Raw genomic sequence first — 18,680 nt, 5'->3', positions numbered from 1 at the left:
ACTTAAGCCTCCACAATGGCGGGCGCCCCTCCCCCAGTCTCGCTGCTGCCTTGCAGTTAGATCGCAGACTGCTGTGCTAGCAATGAGGGAGGCTCCGTGGGCGGGCGTGGGACCCTCCCGGCCAGGTGTGGGATATAATCTCCTGGTGTGCCCGTTTGCTAAGACCCTTGGTACAGTGCAGTATTGGGGTGGGAGTTACCTGATTTTCCAGGTGTTGTGTGTCTCAGTTTCCCTGGCTAGGAAAAGGGATTCCCTTCCCCCTTGCACTTCCCAGGTTAGGCGATGCCTCGCCGTGCTTCAGCTCTCGCTGGTTGGGCTGCAGCAGCTGACCAGCACTGATTGTCCAGCACTCCCTAGTGAGATTAACCCGGTACCTCAGTTGAAAATGCAGAAATCACCTGTCTTCTGTGTCACTGGTGCTAGGAGCTGGAGACTGGAGCTGTTCCTATTCGGCCATCTTGCTCTGCCCCCCTCTCCATTTTCCTTTCTAATTGAGCTAGTTGAATCTGCCTTCTTGGTTAATCTAACTAATAGTCTATCAATTTTGTTTATCTTTCCAAGGAACCAACTTTTGTTTCATTGATCTTGTATTTTTTTTGTTTCAATGTCATTTAGTTCTGCTCTGATCTTTATGATTTCTTTTTGACTGCTAGCTTTGGGTTTGGTTTATTCTTGATTTCTAATGCTTTGAGATGTGATGTTAGGTGGTTCAATTTGTGATTTTTTTCGGATTTTTCAATATAGTCATTTGGTGCTATTAACTTTTCTCTTAGCACTGCTTTTGCTGTATCCCAGAGGCTTTGATAACTTGTATTGCTAATATCATTAACTTCAAAGAATTATTTAATTTCCATCTTGCTTTCACTGCTAACCGCCAAATCATTCACGAGGACATTGTTTAATTTCCATGTATTTGCATAGTTTTGAGGATTAATTTCCATGTATTTGCGTAGTTTTGAGGATTCCTTTTGGAATTGATTTCTAGTTTTATTCTCCTGTGGCCTGAGAAGATACTGATATGATTTTGATTTTTAAAAACTTATTGAGTTTTGTTTTGTAGCCTATCATATGGTGTGTCTTGGAGAATGTTGCATATGCTGATGAGAAGAATGTATATTCTGTAATTCTTGGGTAGAATGTTCTGTAAATATCTGTGAAGTCCATCTGCTCTAAAGTGCAGTTTAGGTCCAGTGTTTCTTGTTGACTTTCTGCCTTGATGATATGTCTAGTGCTGTCAGTGGAGTGTTGAAGTCCTCTATTCTGTTGCTGTTTATCTAATTTCTTAGGTCTAGTATTAATCATTTTATGAATCTGGGAGCTCCAGAGTTAAGTGGATGTATATTTAGGCTTGTAATCTCTTCTTGTTGGATTGATCCTTTTATCATTATATAATAACATTGTCTTTTTTTTTTTTTTTAGCTCTTGTTGCTTTAAAATCTGTTTTATCTAGTATAAGAAGAGCTACCTTTGCTCATGTTTGGTTTCCCTTTTTGTGAAATATCTTTTCCACATCTTTACCTTGAGTTTGTATGAATCCTTACATGTTGGGTGAGTCTCTTGAAGACAGCAGATATTTGGTTTGTGATTTTTAAATCCATTCTGCCAATCTGTCTTTTAAGTGGAGCATTTAGGGCATTTATGTTTAATGATAATATTGAGATGTGAGGTAGTGTTCCAGTCATCCTATTGATTGTTACCTAGATAATTTGTTTATTTCATTGGATTATTGTTTTACAAGCCCTGTAAGTTCTGTGCTTTAAAGAAGTTCTATTCTGGTGCATATCAACCTTTTGTTTCAAGCTTTAGAACTCCTTTTAGCATTTCCTGTAAGCCTGGTCTGATAGTGACAAATTCCCTCAGCATTTGTTTGTCTGAAAAATACTTTATTTCTGCTTCATTTATGAAACTTAGTTTTGCTGGATGCAAAATTCATGAATGATTATTATTCTATTTAAGGAGGTTAAAGATAGGACCCCAATCCCTTCTGGCTTATAAGGTTTCTGCTGAGAACATGTATCTTTATAGTACTGTGTTTTCTATTTCATGACCATATGATATTTCTTAAAGTTAATTTTTTAAATGTGCACTTCTTTTATGTTTTTGTTTTTCTTTATCTTTCTGTACTGGGACTGGGACCTCCAAAATAATCTTAGCTAAAAATAGCAATTATGAACATCTTTCTTTTATTCCTCATCTCAAAGGAATACTTTAAGCATTTCACTAAGGATGAAACGAAGTGTTTCTTGTCGGTTTTTCATAAATACCATTCACCAGGCCAAGGAAATTGCCTTTTAATCCTGTTTTAAAAATGATTACATTTATATTTGTTTTATTACAAAATTTTTAAACAATTTTTATGTATCTATTAAGATAGGTCATATGAGTTTTCTCTTTTAATTGGTTAATGTGGTACATTAGTTGATTTTTTATATTAAATGCAACCTGAATTTTTGGAACAAACTCATTTTAGTCATGATGTATTATCCTTTTTACATATTGGTGGGTTCATTTTTCTAATATTTTGTTAAGGATTTATATATCTCTATTTATCTGTGAGATTAACTTGTAATTTTCTTTGTTTTCATTAGCATTGTCAGGCTTTGATGTCACATTCTCTTCATAATTTGAAAAGTATTTTTTCTTTGTCTAAATCTTTGAATAGTTTCTTTTTAAATTATACTTTAAGTTTTGGGATACATGTGCAGAACGTTCAGGTTTGTTATATAGGTTTACACATGCCATGGTGATTTGTTGCACCCATCAACCTGTCATCTACATTAGGTATTTCTCCTAGTGCTATCCCTCCACTAGCCCCCCACACCCCGACAGGCCCCAGTGTGTGATGTTTCCCTCCCTGTGTCCATGTGCTCTCATTGTTCAACTCCCACTTATGAGTGAGAACATGTGGTGTTTGGTTTTCTGTTTGTATGCTGAGGATGATAGTTTCCAGCTTCACCCGTGTCCCTGCAAAGGACGGAAACTCAGTCTTTGTTATGGCTGCATAGTATTCAATGTTGTATATGTGCCACATTTTTTTTATCCAAGTCTAATCATTGATGGGCATTTGGGTTAGTTTCCAAGTCTTTTGCTAATTGTGAATATGTGCTGCAATAAACATAAGTGTGCATGTGTTTTTATAGTAAATGATTTATAATCTCTTGGTATATACCAGTAACTGGGATGGCTGGGTCAATGGTAATTTCTGGTTTCTAGATCCTTGAGGAATCACCACACTGTCTTCCACATGGTGGGAACTAATTTACATTCCCACCTAACGGTGTTGGTAAAAGTGTTCCTAATTTCCTCTGCGTCTTTCCAACATTGTTCTTTCCTGACTTTTTAATGATCACCATTCAACTGGCATGAGATTGGTATCTCATTGTGGTTTTGATTTGCAATTTTCTAATGACAGTGATGATGAGCTTTTTTTCATGTTTGTTGGCTGCAATAAATGTGCTCTTTTGAGAAGTGTCTGTTCATATCCTCAGCTACTTTTGATGGCATTGTTTTTTTCTTGTAAATTTGTTTAAGTTCCTTAACAGACTCCTGGAATTAGCTGCTCCTGTCCAGATAGATAGATACAAAATTTTTGGTTGCCTGTTCTCTGATGATAGTTTCTTTTTGATGTGCCAGAAGCTCTTTTTAGTTTAATTAGATCCCTTTGTCTATTTTGGACTTTTGTTGCCACTGCGTTGGTGTTTTAGTCATGAAGTCTTTGGCCGTGTCTATGTCTGAATGGGTAGTGCCTAAGTTTTCTTCTAGGGTTTTTATGGTTTTAGGTCATTACATTAAGTCTGAATCCATTCTTAGAGTTAGGTTTGTGTAGAAGGTGTAAGGAAGAGATCCAGTTTCAGCTTCTACATATGGCTAGCCGTTTCCCAACACCATTTATTAAATAGGGAATCCCTTCCCCCATTGCCTTGTTTTTGTCAGGTTTGTCAAAGATCAGATGGCTGTAGATGTGTGGTGTTTTTCGAGGGCTCTGTTCTGTTTCCATTGGTCTATAGTATGTGTTTTTGGTACCAGTACCATACTGTTTTGTTCCTGTAGCCTTATAGTATTAGTTTGAATGTCAGGTAAGTGTGATGCCTCTAGCTTTTGTTCATTTTGCTAGATTTGTCTTGGGCTATATGGGCTCTTTTTTGGTTCCATATGAAATGTAAGTTTTTTCTATTCTGTGAAGAAAGTCATTGGTAGTTTGATGGAGATAGGCATTGAATCTATAAATTACTTTGGGCCATTTTCATGATATTCGATTCCTTTATGAGCATGGATGTCTTTCCATTTTGGTTTATATCCTCTCCTATTCCTTGAGCAGTGGTTTGTAGTTCTCCTTGAAGAAGGTACTTACACATTCCTTGTAAGTTTGTATTCCTAGGTATTTTATTCTTCTTTTGTAGCAATTGTGAATGGGAGTTTACTCATGATTGGCTCTCTGTGTATTATGGTGTAATAGAGGAATGCTTGTGATTTTTGCACATTATTTTATGTCCTGAGACTTTGCTAAGTTGTTTATCAGCTTAAGGAGATTTTGGGCTGAGACGATGGGGTTTTCTAAATATGATAATCAATGTCATCTGCAAACATGTCAATTGGACTTCCCTCTCTTCCCTATTTGCATACCCTTTATTTCTTTCTCTTGCCTGATTGCTGTGGCCAGAAACTTGCCAATACTATGTTGGAATAGGAGTGGTGAGAGAGGGCTCCTTGTCTGTGCTTGGTATTCAAAGGGAATGCTTCCAAATTTTGCCCTTCGTATGATATTGGCTGTTGGGTTTGTCATAAATAGCCTTATTATTTTGAGATATGTTCCATCAATACCTAGTTTAATGAGAGTTTTTAGCATGAAGGGGTGTTGAATTTTGTCGAAGGCCTTTTCTGCATTTATTGAGACAATCGTGGTTTTTGTTTTTTGTTTCTGTTTATGTGATGGATTACATTTATTGATTTGTGTATGTTGAACCATCCTGGCATCCCAGGGATGAAGCCAACTTGATTATGATGGATAAGCTTTTTGATGTACTACTGGATTCAGTTTGCCAGTATTTTTTTTTTATTTTTAAATTTTTTTATTATACTTTATGTTCTAGGGTACATGTGCACAACTTATGGAGGATTTTTGCATCGATGTTCATCAGGGATATTGGCCTGAAATTTTCTTTTTTTGTTGTGTCTCTGCTGGGTTTTGGTATCAGGATGATGCTGGCCTCATAAAATGAGTTAGGGAGGAGTCCTTCTTTTTCTATTGTTTGGAATAGTTTCAGTGGCCATCTTGCCAGCCACCCCCAATCTCTGAATAGTTTCTATAGCATTGAGATTGCGTATTACCTTTGAGTCTAGCAGAATTCACAGAACAAGCCAGTTGAGCCTTGACATTTTCTTTTGGGAAGGTTTTTGATTACTGATTCATCTTCTTTCATATTGTAAGATTATTTAGGTTTCCTGTTATTCGTGAGCCAATTTGGGTAAGTTGGTTTTTTCCTAAGACTTTGACTTTTTCATCGAAAAATTTACCACTCTAATACTATACTATTTTTTTTTGTTTGTTTTTGAGACAGAGTTTTGCTCTGTTGGCTAGGCTGGAGTGCAGTGACATGGTCTTGACCCATTGCAACCTCTGCCTCCCAGGCTCAAGTGATTCTTGTGCCTTAGCCTCTGAGTAGCTGGGATTATAGGCATGTGCCACCATGCCTGGCTAATTTTTTAATTTTTAGTAGAGACAGAGTTTTGCCATGATGGCTAGGCTAGTCACTATATGGTTTTTAATAATAAGATCTTAAACATTTTTGTAATATTTGTGGCATTTGCAGTAATATTCCCATCTCATTCCTTGTCTTGCTCATTTTGCCTTTTTTCTGTTTTTAAGATAATTTATACTCATGGTTTATACATTTCAATAACTAAGTCAACTTTTTGATCCTCTTTATTATGTGTTTATTATTAATTTCATTTATGTTTTTATCTTTATCATTTTCTTCTCTATAATTTTTTAGGTTTATTTTGTTACTCTTTTTCTAACTTCTTGAGATGGATGCTTACCTCATGAAATTTTAGTCCTTTTTTCTTCTCTAATGTAAGGTTTTAAGCATATATATTTTGCCCTATGTGTTGCTTTTTTAGCTACGTGGTCCCAGGTATTGATATGTAGTTTTAAAATTATTGATTAATTAGAATTATTTTTCTTACTTTTATAATGATTTCTGTCTTGATCCATGGGCAATTCTAGAAGTATTTCTCCATTTCCAAGTTTGGGAGTGTTTTTTGTTTATAATCTCTGGATTAATTATATTGCAGTAAGTGAATATATTTTCTATAATTTCGGTTATTTTAAATGCATATTTTATATGTTTTTAGTTATTTAAAATATATTAAGACTGGCTTTATGGATCTCAACATGATCATTTTTTGGAAAATGTTATGCATTTGTAAAGAAATTCTACAATTGTTGAGTCAGTCTTTTATATTTGGTCATTTATTAATCATATTTTCAAATCTTCTATGTCCTTACTGATTTTTTGTCTATTTGTCCTGTCATTTATTGAAAGGTGTGTTAAAAATCTTCAATAATGATAATTTGTTTATTTCTCCTTGTAGTTCTGTCAATTTTTTGCTCTATATATTTTAAGTCTTTGTTACTAGATGTATTTCAATTTAAACTTGTTATAGACTCCTAAAGATATTAAAACTGTTTTTTCCCCTGTTGTAAATTGAATTTTCATTGTCAGTAAGGCTTTTGCCTTAAAGTATATTTTCTCTGATGCCAATCTAGCCTGAGGTAATATTTTCTGGTGTACGTATCTTCCATTTTAAAATTTCACTCTTTCTATAGTCATATTCTTCTGTATTCTTCCAAAGAAATAAAAGAGAAACTTGAAAATATCTAAGGGAACCTAAAGCCTATAAAGAGCACACAGATATGAAAGAAGAGACAACTTCTAGAAATTTAAAATATAATAATCAAAATTAATTAGTGGACAAGAATATCAGCAGATTAAACATAGGCATAGAGAGAAATATGAACTGCAAATTAGTTTGAAGAAGTTGTACACAATGCAGCCAGACAGATTATATAGGAAATAGGTTAAGAGGCATAGAAGATAGAATGAAGAGGTATAAAAAATATACATCAATACAGGGGAGAAGAGAGGATAGAGTGGTTGCAGAGAAAATATTTGAGGGGCAGTAGCTTAGAACTTTCCAGAATTGAGAGAGACCTTAACCTACCGATTCAAGAAGTCCAGTGAATTCCACATAGACTAAAAGGAAATCCATACAAAGATATATCAGGATGTATCTGCAGCATACCTCAAAAGAAAGAGAACCTTAAAGGTAGCCAGAGAGAAGAGTCAAATTACCTATAAAGGGGGAGCCTTTCTTTATTATTGATATTTTTTGCGGGTATTGAATGCTAGGTTAAGCAGTTTTATAAGTTAAAGGAGTATAAATGTGCAGTTTGGGAGGAACCTAGGTTTTGTCTGAGCCTTTGAAAATATAAACTAAAATTCATTCCATTTGTTTTTGTTTTGTCTTTGGCAAACACTCTTTGCCTGAAAAAGTAGATACTGTGCTTTGAGTTAGACCTCTTCATCAATTTTTTTTTTTTGGCCTGGGAATTTCTTACTTTCTTGGCAGCAAATTGAAGCAGTTAAGATTTTTTATAAATAATATTTTATTTAGATTTTTTTGTCATCTTCAGTAGGAGGGTTAATCCAGATGTCTAGCTGCTATAGTACCAGAAATTGCAGTTGCTTTATTTTCTTTTAATTGAATTAAATCTGACCCTGAGGGCTGACTGGTTATTTATTGGGACTCCCTCCCAATCCAGTGTCACACTACAATTTGGGAAAGGGCAATGGGGCATGGAGGAAGAGCTTTTAAACTCCCTTTCATTGTGTTTCTACTGATATTCAGTTGATAAAGACAATGGCAGTCCTGCACCTTGAGGGTGGGTGGGGTTGGGGAATGGATGCTCTCCTAGAGAAATTCTCATTCTTTCTCATCAGATCTCTCTCTCTCTTTTCAGAAGAAATCCCTCAGTTGTCAAAATCTCTCTCTTTAGGCATTTGGTATATTTTCTTCAAGGGGTTTAGGCTTTTGCAAAAGCAGTCTCTACAAAAACATTAAGTTTACAAAAATCAGAGGAGTGAGGAAATACTACTTAAGGCCAAGCTAATTGCTTAGAATAGGAGGGAGGGGAAAGATGGGTCAAAGTAGCCTGCCAATCCAAGAGGTACAGTGTTATAGCTCTAATAGTGACATTTTAAATAAATTACACTAGGCTTCCAGAGAAGGATAATATTTGAACCAGGCCAAGGGCATCTAACTCAAATGTCTAGCAGTCAGGCATGAAATACAAATTAATAAAATTAGTTAGCATAAGACAAAGTGATGAGAATAATGGAGTAACTTGAGAGTATATATCCCATGTAAAGATAATGAAATTCAAATTTTAAAATAACTACTATGACACTGTCTAGGTCAATGAAAATCACTAAATCTCGTACTGTATTCATTATGTGGGGTAACAGTTCATAATCTTTGAAGCAGTCTCCAGTTAAGCGTAGAGAAGAAATATTTTCCTTCTATCCTTCAGGTTTGTGGCTGAGGCTCTGTAACAAAAGACAGATTAACAAGATAAAAGCACACAAGTTTATTTGGTGTAAGTTTTATGTGACATGGGAACCCTCATAAGAAAATAAAAGCCTGAAAAAGTAATTAAATCTGGATGTTTTTATGCTAGGTTTGATAAAGAGTGGAAAGTCATGGAAAATGAAATAGAGGACAGAAGAGTGGCTATGAGCTAAGTGTAGCTAAGGGTAGCATGGCCTGTTTGTTTTGGTTCCTCTCAGCATCCCTCCATCTTCAGAGATAAGGATGCTCTTTTTTTTTTTTTCATAGGAAGAGCACCTCTCGTATGAGGATATCAAGACCTGCTTCAGGGGAGACAAGGGAGATCACAGAGTTCTTCTTGCACCTGATATTTCTTAGATTCCTTCAGCTTAAATATCCAATTCTGTCACAATGTTATATTTTGCGGTAGCATGTCCTTAAGCCTGTTATTCCAAAGAACAAGAAATATTTATGTGTAGTGTTATGGATAATTCAGAAGAAATTGACATTTGACTATTAGGTTTCCTAAGGATTTTTACTTGCTTGGAAAAGGGAGTCTTAGTTTTATATACTTACTTTTGTGTATAGTTTTTTGTTTGTTTGTTGTTTCAGTGTCAATTAGGAAGTAATGATAGTAAGAAAAAATTGAATTTTTCCTCTTTGTCACCAGATTTTTTTTTTTTTTTTTTGCAAAGGAAAAGTATGTCTTTTCTTTCTTTTCTGGTCTCTTCCTTTGCTGTTTTGTTGGGTAAAACATCTCTTCAGGGGTAGCCCTACACATTCTCTTATACTCTTTATAAGTATTTATATGCTTTAATGAAAATTACTGTGTATATATATTTGTACTATATAACCTGTTTATCATTTTTAAAACTGTGTGTCAGTTGTGAAATAAATGTAATAGGTCTTGAATAGTATTTAAAAAATGAAATGGCATAATTTGAAATTTGTTAGAAGATAGTAGAGTGTATCACCTACAATAAGGGTGAGTATTGCTTTATAAAACTTGTATTTTTGTTTGTATGTGTGCTCACAATATAGAAGTATTTCTTTTTTTCTTCTTCTTTATTGTATTTCAAGTTCTCGGGTACATGTGCACAACGTGCAGGTTTGTTACATATGTATACATGTGCCATGTTGGTGTGCTGCACCCATTAACTTGTCATTTACATTAGTTATATCTCCTAATGCTATCCCTCTCCCCCTCCCCCACTGTAGAGGATGTGGAGAAATAGGAACACTTTTACACTGTTGGTGGGACTGTAAACTAGTTCAGCCATTGTAGAAGACAGTGTAGCGATTCTTCAAGGATCTAGAACTAGAAATACCATTTGACCCAGCCATGCCATTACTGGGTATATACCCAAAGGATTATAAATCATGCTGCTATAAAGACACATGCACACGTATGTTTATTGTGGCACTATTCACAATAGCAAAGACTTGGAACCAACCCAAATGTCCATCAAAGAAGTATTTCTTACTATGCATTATGATCACTAGGGTTTGAAAGCTGGATGAAATATTAAAATAATACCAGATTCCTGCCTTAATGAATTTAAAATCTGCTTTATTTAAATCCTACTTTATTTCTTAACTTTTCAGAAAGAAAAGTGATCTTAAAAGATGTAATTGATGTTTTCACTAATTCACCTAAACCATCCACACCATTCAACAGTAAGTATAATAAAATAATAAAAATTGAAAACCAGTTTCTTAGGTCATTTTATGGTATCCTATCTTTTCTAAAATATAGTTTGTTTCTCTTTGTATTTTCAACACTTTCCTAAGTTTGCTTTGCTTTATTTGAAATGTTGTAATCTGCTTTCTTATTCCTTATCATATTCAATTTATGCTTTTGTGTAATGAATTATTTAGAATTACATACCTAGAATATGCTTCCTTAAAGCAAATAATTTGTCTCAGTATTATGCTTTATTGTAAAAGTATACATCCTTCCCATTAATCTAGTACAGTTTTCTCGCACCTTTATTAATAGCCACATGCTTATTTTCCTCACCTATAGTGAAACATGTTAATTAAGGAAAGTACAAGAAAGATCTAGTATTCTTAAAATTAATTGGTAGACTGGTAAGAGATAAACACTCTCTGATGTTAAGATAGTATATGACTGTTTTTCAGTCTGTAGCAAATTTATATTTTTAGTGTTTTCCTTTCCCCAACTATTTGGCTTCTTGGCCTCATTCTAAGAGCTACCTCCTGCCTACCTGTTCTTGAAAAGCTTTTCAGTCTGTGAAAGACCAGAGCATGTAGCAGAAACACCTTTCAGGGATAACAGTTACTGAAAAAAGTGGACTTTACAAAAAAAATTTCAGAAACTCAACTTTTACCTGGCTAGGGGTATGTTGAACATTTTTTATTATTTAACTGACTTCTAAAAACAAAGCCCATAGGTATGTTTTAAAAGCCCTTTAACTCAGAATGTCTTCTACAGTAGGCTGTGGATATTATATCTTAAAAGGGGCTTTGCCCCAACTTCTTTATCTGTTTTCTATTCTTCCTGTATTTACAGATTTATTTAAAGAGATTAAAACTCTTGATAGTATCAGAAATGATACAATGCCTGTAAATGAACTGAGCTCCAAACTTTTGAGTGCCGGAATTCCAGTAAGCAACAAGACGTTCCAAGAGATCTTGAGACAAGCATCTGTTGATGGTGAATCCTTTTTGAAAGAGCAATCTATTTTGAGCTTAATGAAGTCCTAGTTTTACTATGTGCTTGGGATAGCTGTTGTGTATATGTATATTTTATTTTATTTTTTGATCAGTGAAAGTGTTAATTTTATTTGTTTATTTATTTTGATATAGGGTCTCACTGTCTCCCAGGCTAGAGTGCAGTGGCATGATAATGGCTCACTGCAGCCTTGGCTTCCTGGGCTCAAGCCATCCTCCTGCCTCAGCTTACCAAGTAGCTGCCACACCTGGCTAATGTGTATTTTTTGCAGAGACAGAGTTTCGCCATGTTGCCCAGGCTGGTCTCAAACTCCTGAACTCAAGCTATCTACCCACCTTAGTCTCCCAAAGTGATGGGATTGCAGGTGTGAGTCACCACGCTCAGTCCAAAAGTGTTTAGTTTTTAATTGGCAAGTGAAAAATATATATTTATGGTGTACAATGTAATGTTTTGAAATCTGTGTACACTGTGGATGATTAAATCAAGCTAATTAACATATCTATCACCTTAAATCCTTATACTTTTTTGTGATAGCATTTAAAATGTAGTCTTTTATCTGTTTTCAAGTATACAATACATTATGAACCATAGTCACCTTGCACTAAAATAGGTCTCCAGAACTTACTTCTCTTATCTAACTGCAATTTTGTTTCTCTTAACCAATTTCTCCCCTCAACTTCTGCAGTCCCTGGTAATCACTATTGTCTTCTCTGCTCCCATTACTTCAACTCTTTTAGATTCCACATATAAGTGAGATCATGCAGTATTTGTCTTTCTGTGCCTGCTTTGTTTCACCAAGCATAATGTCCTCCAGGTTCATCTATGTTGTTGCATATGACAGGATTTCCTTCATTTTTAAAAGGCTGAATAGTATTCTATTGTGCATATATATTTATAACATATAGATAGATGTCATATTTTTAAAAATCTATTCATCTGTTGATGAATGGGCACTTAGGGTGATTCTTTGTCTTGGCTATTGTGAGTAGTGCTGCAATGAACATGGGAGTGCAGATATCTCTTTGACATGCTGATTTCACTTCCTTTGGATATATACTTGGAAGTGAAATTTCTGGATCACATGGGAATTCTATTTTTAATTTTTTAAGGAACTTCCATACTGTTTTTCATAATGGTGGTACTAATTTACATTCCCACCATAACTGTACAAGAGTTCCCTTTTCACCACTTCCTTGCCTACACTTGTTAAATTTTGTCCTTTTGATAAAAGCCATTCTTACATGTGAGAAGTAAACTGGGTCTTAGAAATATAATGAGAACATAGGCACATGGAGAGCTAATTAAAATTCATAGATTTTCTACTGGAAATATTTTAAGAGCCATCCTCCATTTAGCATCAAATCTATAAAATACATGCATCAAAATTTAATTATTTAAGCCAAGTAAATTCCTTTAGTTAGAATTTCTTGTTTCAATAAAATCGATTGTGGGTAAAACTATTTTAAATTAATTGACTTTTATCCTGCTAATTTCTAGAAATTACAAACATTTCCCATCCCTACCCTTTGTCATGGTTATTTAATGGTTATTAGGATTGACACTTTGCCATTTCATAATCCTTGTACCTTACTTTTTAGAAAATAATAATGTAAGTCTCAAGAAAATTTTGGAGAATTTGAACACAAGTAAGCCAACTTCTGTATTTGAAGGTGGGTCAATCAATATTTTATGTAGATATTTAGATAGTTTTCATTGCCTCTTATTATTTTTAAAACAGCTTTATAAGGTATAATAGATGTAAAACTGTGTAATTTTATATTTAAAAGGACATATTTTGATTAAGTGTAGACATATGCACGCACCTATGCAACCATCATCACAATCAAGATAATAAATATATCCCTTACCCCTAAAACTTTCTCATACCCTTTATAATCTCTCTTGCCATTCTCCACATTTCCCACATTCCCAGGCAACCATTGATATGCTTTCTTTCACTAGAAATTTGTTTTCGCATTTCCAATAACTTTATGTAAATGAATGTGCTCTTTTTTGCTGGCTTCTTTCACTCAGCATAATTATTTTGAAATGCATCCATGGTATAGTGTGCATCAGTAGTTCATTATTTTTATTGCAGAATAGTATTCCACTTTATAGATATACCACAGTTTATTTTCCTGCTGATATAGGTAAATTAGGTTGTTTCCAGGTTTTACCTATGACAAACACAGCTTCTGTAAACATTCACATACAAATTGTTGTATGAACATAAGCTTTCATTTCTTTGGGCAATTACCAAGGGATATGCTAACTGAATTTGGTAGATGCATGTTTTACTTTTTGAGAGTATGCCGAGCTGTTTTCTAAACTGGTTTTACCATTTTACATTCCCAAGAGCAGTGTATGAGAGTTTCAGTTCCTCCAAACTCTTGCCAATACTTGGTATATTCAGGCTTTCAAATTTTAACCATTCTAAGAAGTATATAGTAGTATCTCATTGTGGTTCTACTTTGCGTTTTATTTATTTATTTATTTATTACTTTGCATTTTCTTAATGACTAATGATGTTGAGCATTTTCTCATATACTTATTTGTCATGTGTATATTCTTTGGTGAGGTGTCTGTTATAACTTTGCTCATCTTTTTAAGTTGGCTTGTTTGTTTTCATATGTATATACACATATATACTTATAAATATATATACACACATATATTTTTTTAGAGATGGGGTCGGTCTCTGTTGCCTGTTTTCATATTTCTTCATGTATTCTGGATACAAGTATTTTACCAGATACATGCTTAGCAAATATTTTCTTCTAATCTTTTGTCTCTTCATTTTCTTAAGTGCCTTTAAAAGAGGGTTAATTTTAATTTTGATGAAGTCTAATTAACCAATTTTTTTTATGGGCCATGCTTTTGGTGTCATGTGTAAGAAATTTTGTTCTTACCCAAGTTTGCAAGTTTTAAAATCATATGTTTTATTGTAAAAGTTTTATAGTTTTGGTTTTATATTTTGATGTGTTCAAGTTAATTTTGTATGTGGAGTAAAGTATGGAGTTTTTTTTAACATGTGGTTATGTAATTGTTCTATTGTTGAGAACACTATACTTTCTCCACTGAATTGCCTTTATACTTTTACAGAATATTACATGTATAGAATATTATATATAAGTGGAATGTTTATATATGTAGAATGTTTTGTAAATGTGTATTTATGGGTTCTCTATTCTGTTCCATTGTTTTTTGTCTATCTTTACACTAATATTATATTGTCTTGATTATTGTAGTTTCATAACAAACATTGAAATCAATCAGATAATGTTAGCCCTTCAACTTTGTTCTGCCTTTTAAATGTTGTTTTGGGGCTGGGCATGGTGGTTCACGCCTGTAATCCCAGCACTTTGGGAGGCTGAGGCAGGCGGATCACGAGGTCAGGAGATGGAGACTATCCTGGCCGACATGGTGAAACCCTGTCTCTACTACAAGTACAAAATTAGCTGGATGTGGTGGCACGTGCCTGTAATTCCAGTTACTTGGGAGGCTGAGGCAGGAGAATTGCTTGAACCAGGGTGTCAGAGGTTGCAGTGAGCCAAGATGGTGCCACTGCACCCCAGCCTGGCGACAAAGCGAGACTCTGCCTCAAAAAAAAAGTTGTTTTGGCTATTTAGGTCTTTTACGGTGTCATATAAATTTTATATTCAATTTGTAAATTTCTGCAAGCCTGTTGGTGTTTATTGGAAAATCAGTAGGCTCATGAATTAGGATTTTTTAAAACTTGACAGCTTAGTTCTTTGCATTGATCCTGTTAAATTTATTCATTACTTAGAAGTAGGCAGGGTATAATTTATTATTCATAGATGAAAAGTTAAAAAATTCTACCATGTATGTTTTCTTTTAAAGACTTTGGTTGTAGAGATTGGCACAAATTATTTAAAAGGGTTGTATAGGTCATAAAAATTCATTACCTTAAACCAACCTTATCCTAGAGATATGAGTCATCAAATTAATTTTGATTTGAGCTGGAAAGTATTTTTCAGTTCATTGTTATATTCTGACGTTAATAAAATAGTCAAACTTAACTATGTTTATTTTTATAAAGCACAAATGTATTATTTTTAATAGACATTTTGGAATATAGTTGTTTGAGTTTCACAGGTAATCCAGTGTTCCACTTTAGAAAGTGTGTAGTCTTCAGAAATTTTTAGTAATACTTCACTGCAACAATTTAGAAACAGTCTTGGTTGGTAAATATTGTGCTTTTTAATTGTACCTTTTCTTTCTGTATTGTACACTGCCTTTTGAATTAATATCATAATTTAACTGTGTATATGTTTTTAGGGAAAATATTCTAGTTTTATTAAGTAGTTATAATCCTTAAATTCACTGATAGTTTCAAGAAAACAGTATAACTATAAATGAAAGCAGTTTAAATTCATTTTAAACCATTTTAACCTTTGCTATTCTAAAGGATGAACAAACGTTGCTAACAAAGAATTGTTTTTCTTGTTAACAAAGAATAATTATCTCCATATACATTTCAGTTGTAATCCTTTTTGATCAACATAAGGTCCATTTTATATAGTTTTGATGCAAATGTGGAGTGTTATGAGTGACCCAAGAGAAGATTGGCTAAATAATAAAGATTAGATATGATATATATTTAAAGGCATTTCCTATGAGTAAAGGGCAGAGATGTGTGAATAAAGGGTATATAGCAATATAAGAGATAAAATTATATAGAAGATAATGGTATATATAGTAGATAAAGATATCAATATATATAACAGTATAGAAGATACGACTAAGTAAGAGAGCCAGGAAGGCAGAGAGAGGGTGATTAGCTGTGAGGGAAAAATATATAGAGGCCAAGATACCAGTTTATAAAAGTAGAAGTAGATTTACTACCCAAAGAAGTCTGTTATTGAAGGACTTTTCCTTTCCTTTTCTCTCTTTATTTCAATTAGGAATGAGAAAGTGATCTGGTGTGTCAGGACTCTTTGGGATGACTGGGAGGACTAGAGTAGTCTTAAACTGAATTTGTGGCATCAGTCTAAAACATTCTAAAAGAGCTTAGGTTTACTGAAGAATTACATGTGGAGATGGAGAGAACTATCTGGCTTGTTGGAAAATAATACTTACCTAATAAGTTAATTCTGTAACTTTTTGTGCACTTATACTCTGCCTCTTTTAAATTTAAAAAAGTTTTATAAACTAGAGATTTATGTTATGAACAGTGATCTTGAGTGTATAATGATTTGTATAACTAATATTTATTTGTTTTTAAATGTCAGCATTTATTTTAGATATAGGCAGTACATGTGCAGGTTTGTTACATGGGAATATTGTGTGATGCTGAGGTTTGAGGTATGGATCCTGTCACCCATATAGTGAACAGAGTACCAGATCGGTAGTTTTTAACCCATCTACCCCCACCTCCTAGTAGTATGCAATGTCTATTGTTCCCATATTTATATCCATGTATGCTTAATGTTTAGGTCTCACTTATATGTGAGAATATGTGGTATTTGGTTTTCTATTCCCATGTCAATTTGCTTAGGATTATGGCCTCCAGTTCCATCCATGTTGCTGTAAAGGATATGATTTCATTCTTTTTTGTGGCTGTGTAGTGTCCTATGGTATATATGTACCATGTTTTCTTAATCACTTCAGCATGGATGGGCACCTAGGTTGATTCCATGTCTTTGCTATTGTGAATAGGTCAGTGATGACCATAGGAGTGCATGTGTCTTTTGGTAAGACTTTTTTTCTTTGGGTATATACCCAGTAATGGGATTGCTGGGTTGAATGGTAGCTCTGTTTTTGGGGGGATTTTGTTTGTTTGTTTGTTTTTGAGATGGAGTCCCCCTCTTGTCACCCGGGCTGGAGTGCAATGCCATGATCTCAGCTCACTGCAACCTCTGTCTCCCAGGTTCAAGCGATTCTCCTGCCTCAGCCTCCTGAGTAGCTGGGATTACAGGTATGCACCACCACGCCCGGGTAATTTTTGTGTTTTGAGTAGAGACAGGGTTTCACCATGTTGGACAGGCTGGTTTCAAACTCCTGACCTCAGGTGATCCACCTGCCTCGGCCTCCCAGAGTGGTGGCATAACAGGCTTGAGCCACTGTGCCCGGCCAGTAGCTTTGTTTTAAGTTCTTTGAGAAATCTTCAGACTGCGTTCCACAGTTGCTGGACTAATTTACATTCCCACCAACATTGTATAAACATTTCCTTTTCTCTGCAGCCTCGCTAGCATCTGTTGTTTTTTTGACTTTTTATAATAGCCATTCTGACTGGTGTGAGATGGTATCTCATTGTGGTTTTGATTTGCATTTATCTGATGATAAGTGATGCTGAGCAGTTTTTCATATGTTTGTTGACCACTTGTATGTCTCCTTTTGAGAAGTGTCTGTTCATATTCTTTGCCTATTTTTTAATGAGCCTTTTTTTTTCTTGTTGGTTTAAGTTCCTTATAGATTTGGGATATTAGGCCTTTGTTGGATGCATACTTTGTGACGATTTTTTTCCATTCTGTGGGTTATCTGTTTGCTCTCAATAGTTTCCTTTGCTGTTCAGCAGGTCTTTAGTTTAATTAGGTCCCACTTGTCCATTTTGTTTTGTTGCAATTGCTTTTGAAGTCTCAGCCAAAAATTCTTTGCCAAGGCCTATGTCTAGAATGGTGTTACCTAGGTTATTTTCCAGGGTTTTTATAGTGTGAGGTCTTACATTTAAATCTTTGATCTGTTTTAATTTTTGTATATTGATAAAGGTAGGAGTCCAGATTCAATCTTCTGCATATGGCTTGCTATTATCCCAGCACCATTTATTGAACAGGGAGTCCTTTTCCCATTGCTTGTTTTTGTTGGCATTGTTGAATACTACATGGTTATAGGCATGCAACTATATTTCTGAGTTTTCTATTCTGTTCCAGTGGTCTATGTATCTGTCTATTACTGGTACCAAGATGTCTTGGTTACTGTGGCTTTGTAGTATAGTTTGAAGTCAGTCAACGTGATGCCTCCAGCTTTGTCCTTCTTGCTTAGTGTTGCTTTGGCTATTTGGGCTCTTTCTTGGTTCCATATGAATTTTAGCATAGTTTATTTCTTTTTTTTTTTATTGTACTTTAAGTTCTAGGCTACATGTGCATAACGTGCAGGTTTGTTACATATGTATACTTGTGCTTATGTGCTGCACCCATCACCTCGTCAGCACCCATCAACTCATCATTTACATCAGGTATAACTCCCAATGCAATCCCTCCCTCCTCCCCCCTCCCCATGATAGGCCCCGGTGTGTGATGTTCCCCTTCCCGAGTCCAAGTCATCTCATTGTTCAGTTCCCACCTATGAGTGAGAACACACGGTGTTTGGTTTTCTATTCTTGTTATAGTTTGCTAAGAATGATGCTTTCGAGCTG

General features: G+C 34.7%; 1 protein-coding gene across 2 annotated transcripts in view; it reads left to right on the top strand.

The window, feature by feature from the left end:
- Window positions 1-18,680, top strand: part of EFCAB13 (EF-hand calcium binding domain 13) — a 176,399-nt gene that overhangs the window by 152,135 nt on the left and 5,584 nt on the right. Inside the window, exons 27-29 of one of the 2 annotated variants that reach the window (XM_017882928.1) lie at window positions 10,216-10,287; window positions 11,144-11,287; window positions 12,904-12,975. In XM_017882928.1, the coding sequence (XP_017738417.1) occupies window positions 10,216-10,287; window positions 11,144-11,287; window positions 12,904-12,975 (288 nt within the window). Of the gene's footprint in view, window positions 1-8,898; window positions 9,231-10,215; window positions 10,288-11,143; window positions 11,288-12,903; window positions 12,976-18,680 lie in introns of those variants that run through there. The other variant, XM_017882929.1, reaches the window with a different exon arrangement.

Source organism: Rhinopithecus bieti, unplaced genomic scaffold (assembly GCF_001698545.2).
Source record: "Rhinopithecus bieti isolate Rb0 unplaced genomic scaffold, ASM169854v2 scaffold_12928, whole genome shotgun sequence".
In the NCBI taxonomy this organism is placed as follows: domain Eukaryota; kingdom Metazoa; phylum Chordata; class Mammalia; order Primates; family Cercopithecidae; genus Rhinopithecus; species Rhinopithecus bieti.
The sequence above is the reverse complement of the archived record's forward strand: the minus strand, read 5'-3'. Positions and strand labels throughout refer to the sequence as shown.